The sequence below is a fragment of the Notolabrus celidotus genome, chromosome 21 (genome assembly GCF_009762535.1).
Source record: "Notolabrus celidotus isolate fNotCel1 chromosome 21, fNotCel1.pri, whole genome shotgun sequence".
NCBI lineage: Eukaryota > Metazoa > Chordata > Actinopteri > Labriformes > Labridae > Notolabrus > Notolabrus celidotus.
The window spans coordinates 25122204-25126432 of NC_048292.1; the positions used below are offsets into that span (position 1 = coordinate 25122204).

At 51.7% G+C, this 4229-nt stretch overlaps 1 protein-coding gene across 1 annotated transcript; it reads left to right on the forward strand.

Annotated features, from left to right (window-relative positions):
• The first annotated feature begins 582 nt into the window (after window positions 1-582).
• On the forward strand, window positions 583-3694 carry LOC117805448. The gene is made up of 3 exons (XM_034674178.1): window positions 583-665; window positions 983-1198; window positions 1319-3694. The coding sequence occupies exons 1-3, from the start codon at window positions 583-585 to the stop codon at window positions 3447-3449; spliced, it is 2430 nt and encodes an 809-aa protein (XP_034530069.1). The 3' UTR covers window positions 3450-3694.
• Window positions 3695-4229: the final 535 nt, after the last annotated feature.

Below are 4229 nucleotides of genomic sequence, written 5' to 3' on the forward strand. Positions count from 1 at the left end.
GCTTTGCTGCTTCTGCAGCAGCAAGGGGGAGACCAATGGGTGCCAGACCACAGAGGCAGACAGCTGGCTCACAGTCTAACCAGCAGCCCCGGTCAGGAAACCCAGGTCCATGGGGCAAACACTCCTTTGCAGCAGTGGCTGCGAAAAATCGCCCCTCCCACCCTGGGGAAGGGAAGAAGAAACGGGCGACCTAACGTCCCTCGCTTCTCCCTCGCCATCAAAGCGAAGAAGGGTGGAGCAGAGCCCCCGAGCTCTTGTTTCAGAGACCCTGGTGTTTCCAAGTTCTCCAGGAGTCCCTGCCTGTTCTCTCTCCCCTCAAGTTCTAGAAGTGGAGAGTCAGAGGCAAACAGTTTTTCAGTGTCACCAAGCACTTCCACCCTGTTCAAAAATAAAGTGGGCATTCTTGCATCCAGGCCAAGAGCCAAGGGCGAAATGCCTCCACAAAAACAAAATAAAAACAAAACAATGTTGTTCCCCATTAACTCCTCTGGGGGGAGCTCCTGCTCCACCAAGAGTAGTCTCCCCTCAGAGTCAGGACTCAGGGGTGACGGCACTCTCTGCCCTGGTAGACCACTGGCGCGCATGCGCAGTACATCCCTGGGTCCTGTCAACCGTTTCCAAGGGTTACAGACTACAATTCGCTATGAAACCACCCAGATTCAACGGTGTGTTAGTTTCAGTAGCCAGAGGGGAGGCGGCACAGGTCCTAGAGGACGAAATAACATCGCTGCTAAACAAACGAGCGATCAGAGCCGTCCCGGAAGTTGAAGCTCAACAGGGGTTTTACTCCCGCTACTTCCTCGTCCCAAAGAAAGGGAGCACATCACTTCGCCCCATTCTGGATCTCCATGTGTTAAACAAGCACCTACGAAAATACACGTTCAGGATGTTAACACACAAAGTGCTTTGCCGCTCCATCCGTCCGGGCGATTGGTTTGTACGCGGACGCGTAATTCCACATTGCAATTTATCCCTCGCACAGGAGGTTTCTCAGATTCGCTTATCAGGGAAAAGCCTACGAATACCAAGTCATCCCGTTCGGGCTGGCGTTGGCACCGAGGGTGTTCACCAAGTGTGTGGAAGCAGCGCTGTCTCCGTTACGGAGCAGCGGCATCAGAATATTCTCGTACATAGACGATTATCTGATATGCTCCCATTCACGCGAACAAGGCAATCAGAGATTCGGCTGCGGTGACAGGTCATCTCAGGAATCTTGGGTTCAATATAAACTGGGGGAAAAGCAGATTACAACCCAGTCAATATACAGAATACCTGGGGCTCAGCATAAACTCCCTCTCATATCGTGTCACGCTATCAGAGGGGAGATTAACGTCTCTCATGCATTGCCTCTCCCTTTTCGAGCGGGGAAAAGTCATATCATTCAGACTATGCCTACGCCTGCTCGGCCTCATGGCTTCAGTGATATCTGTAGTGCCCCTGGGGCTTCTGATGATGAAGGATTTTCAGCGCTAAGTAGCGGCGTTGCGCCTCTGCCCGCGCAGACACCTCAGCCGGCGAGTGAAAGTAACGCCGACGTGTTTGGCTGCGCTCCGCCCGTGGAGGGACGCTGCGGCTCTCGCGTCAGGCGTCGCGCTCGGCACGGTGTCATCCAGGGTAACCATGACGACGGACGCGTCCCTGTCAGGCTGGGGAGCGACCTTGTCGGGCAGAACAGTGAACGGTACCTGGAGCCCGAGGCTGGCTCAGGCCCACATAAATGTTTTAGAGCTTTGGGCAGTGTTCCTAGCTTTACAGCATTTCCTGCAGTTTATCCAGGGTCACCATGTTCTGGTGAAAACGGACAACTCCACAGTGGTGGCGTATATAAACCGCCAAGGCGGGACTCGCTCACTACAGTTACACACGTTGGCTCGGAAAATGATCATGTGGAGCAGCACACGGCTCCTGTCACTTCGAGCGACACATGTGCCAGGGGTGTTGAACAGGGGGGCGGATCTTCTGTCACGGGGGAACCCGCTATACGGGGAATGGACACTCCATCCGCAGGTGGTGGAACAAATATGGCAGAGATACGGCCGGGCAGCCGTAGATCTCTTCGCCTCGCGAGAAAACGCTCAGTGTCCGCTGTATTTCTCCCTGTCCGAGGTGAATGCCCCTCTAGGTATGGATGCTCTAGCCCACCCATGGCCGGACGTGCTGCTTTATGCATTTCCTCCGCTCAGCCTGATCTCTCCCACATTAGCCAGGGTGAGACAGCAGAGTTTGTCGCTGATTCTGATTGCACCACAGTGGACATCGAAGCACTGGGTAGCAGAGATAACACAAATTCTGGCAGACGAGCCGTGGCCTCTCCCCATACGCAGGGATCTTCTGACCCAAGCGCACGGCGAGATCTACCACCCGCACCCGGACCGCATAGCACTCTGGGCTTGGCCCGTGAGAGGTGGAACCTGAACGCAGCAGGCTTGCCAGCGCAGGTTATAGACACCATTCAGAGTGCGAGAGCACCCGCAACCCGCTCTCTTTACAGTGGTAAATGGCGGGTTTTTGAGGAATGGTGTGTCATGAGACAGATCGTTCCTTATCAGTGTTCAGTGGTTGACCTGCTGTCTTTTCTGCAGGAACTGGTGGATAAGAAAAAGGCATTTTCTACAATTAAAGTGTACTTAGCGGCCATCTCCGCATGTCATGTGGGTTTTGGGGATAAGCCTGTGGGGCAACATCCTCTTGTGTGCCGGTTCATGAAGGGTGCACGGCGCAAGCTCCCGGTTTCCAGGCTCCTGGTGCCCCTGTGGGACCTTTCAGTGGTTTTGGATGCCCTCTCTCGTCACCCATTTGAGCCTATGGGGGCAGTAGAGATGAAGTTTGTTCCTCTGAAAACAGCTTTGATTTTGGCGTTAACCACAGCGAAACGCGTGAGTGATTTACAGGCTTTGTCTATTCGCCCTTCCTGTTTACAGTTTGGCCCAGGGCTCACCAAGGTCTGCCTGCGGCCCAACCCTGTATTTGTGCCGAAGGTGCTGGAGTCAGCCTACAAGTGTCCCACAGTGGAGCTTTTGGCATTCCACCCACCCCCTTTCTCCTCAGTGGAGGAGCAGAGGCTGCACACTTTGTGCCCGGTACGGGCTCTGCACATGTATATGTGTAGGACAGCAGAGTTCAGAAAAGAGGACCAGCTGTTTGTATCATGGGCAACCCCTCATAGAGGTAAGCCGTTGTCACGCCAGAGGCTGTCACATTGGATTGTGGAGGCTATTTCTCTGGCTTATAGTTCGAAGGGCTTGCAGCCCCCCCAGGATCTGAGGGCTCATTCCACGAGGAGCATGGCTACCTCTTGGGCCCTGTTCAAAGGGGTTTCTGTGCAGGACATTTGTGCTGCTGCGAGCTGGGCGTCGCCACACACTTTTGTCAGGTTCTATAGGCTGGATGTCTCTGGGCCATCCCTAGCACAAGCTGTGCTGGACAAGAACTTGCCATTGTCATTGTAGTAATCACAGTCTGGCTCGACAGGATGTATGGCTTCTGGAAAATCATACAATCCGGGAGTGGTCTATATCTCCCATAGTGAAACACCGAACGAAGTTAGAAAAAGAACTTTGGGTTACTTAACGTAACCTCGGTTCTTTGATAACAGAGTGAGGTGTTTCACCAACACTTCCCTCCTTGCATGTACACGGTAAGAAACCGGTCTAGAATGACTTGGGAGGGTTGGGTCGGCTGTATTAATATGAGGGGCGGGGCCCTAGCACAGTCCGACCTGTCTGTCTCTGACAGACATGGTGTCATTGGAGCTTCCATGGTAGGTCACGCACAAGCGATTCCCATAGTGAAACACCTCACTCTGTTATCAAAGAACCGAGGTTACGTTAAGTAACCCAAAGTTTCCTATCATGTTAAATGCCTCATAAAACAAATCTGATTTAAAATTTGGAGGAAAAACAAAGTAAAACTGTGGTTTAAAATCATCACACAGACATGCATAATCAACAATGGGATCTATTTATCCCCTTGACCCTCACACTGTGTTCTTGCCACAGGCTCTGAGGACAACATGAAAGAGATATGATTAAAGTGAGAGAATGAAAAACAGGATTTGACAAATTTGCTGCACCATTTTGAGAAAACAACTGAAGAAAAACAAAATAATTAACATTTTGTTAAACAAAACTGGAAATGGTTTTCTTTATCTGACGGATACAAAATCCAGAAGTTAGCTCTTTCTCTCTTTCTAAAGTTGTGATGTTAAGCAGCCTTATCCTTAAATGGGT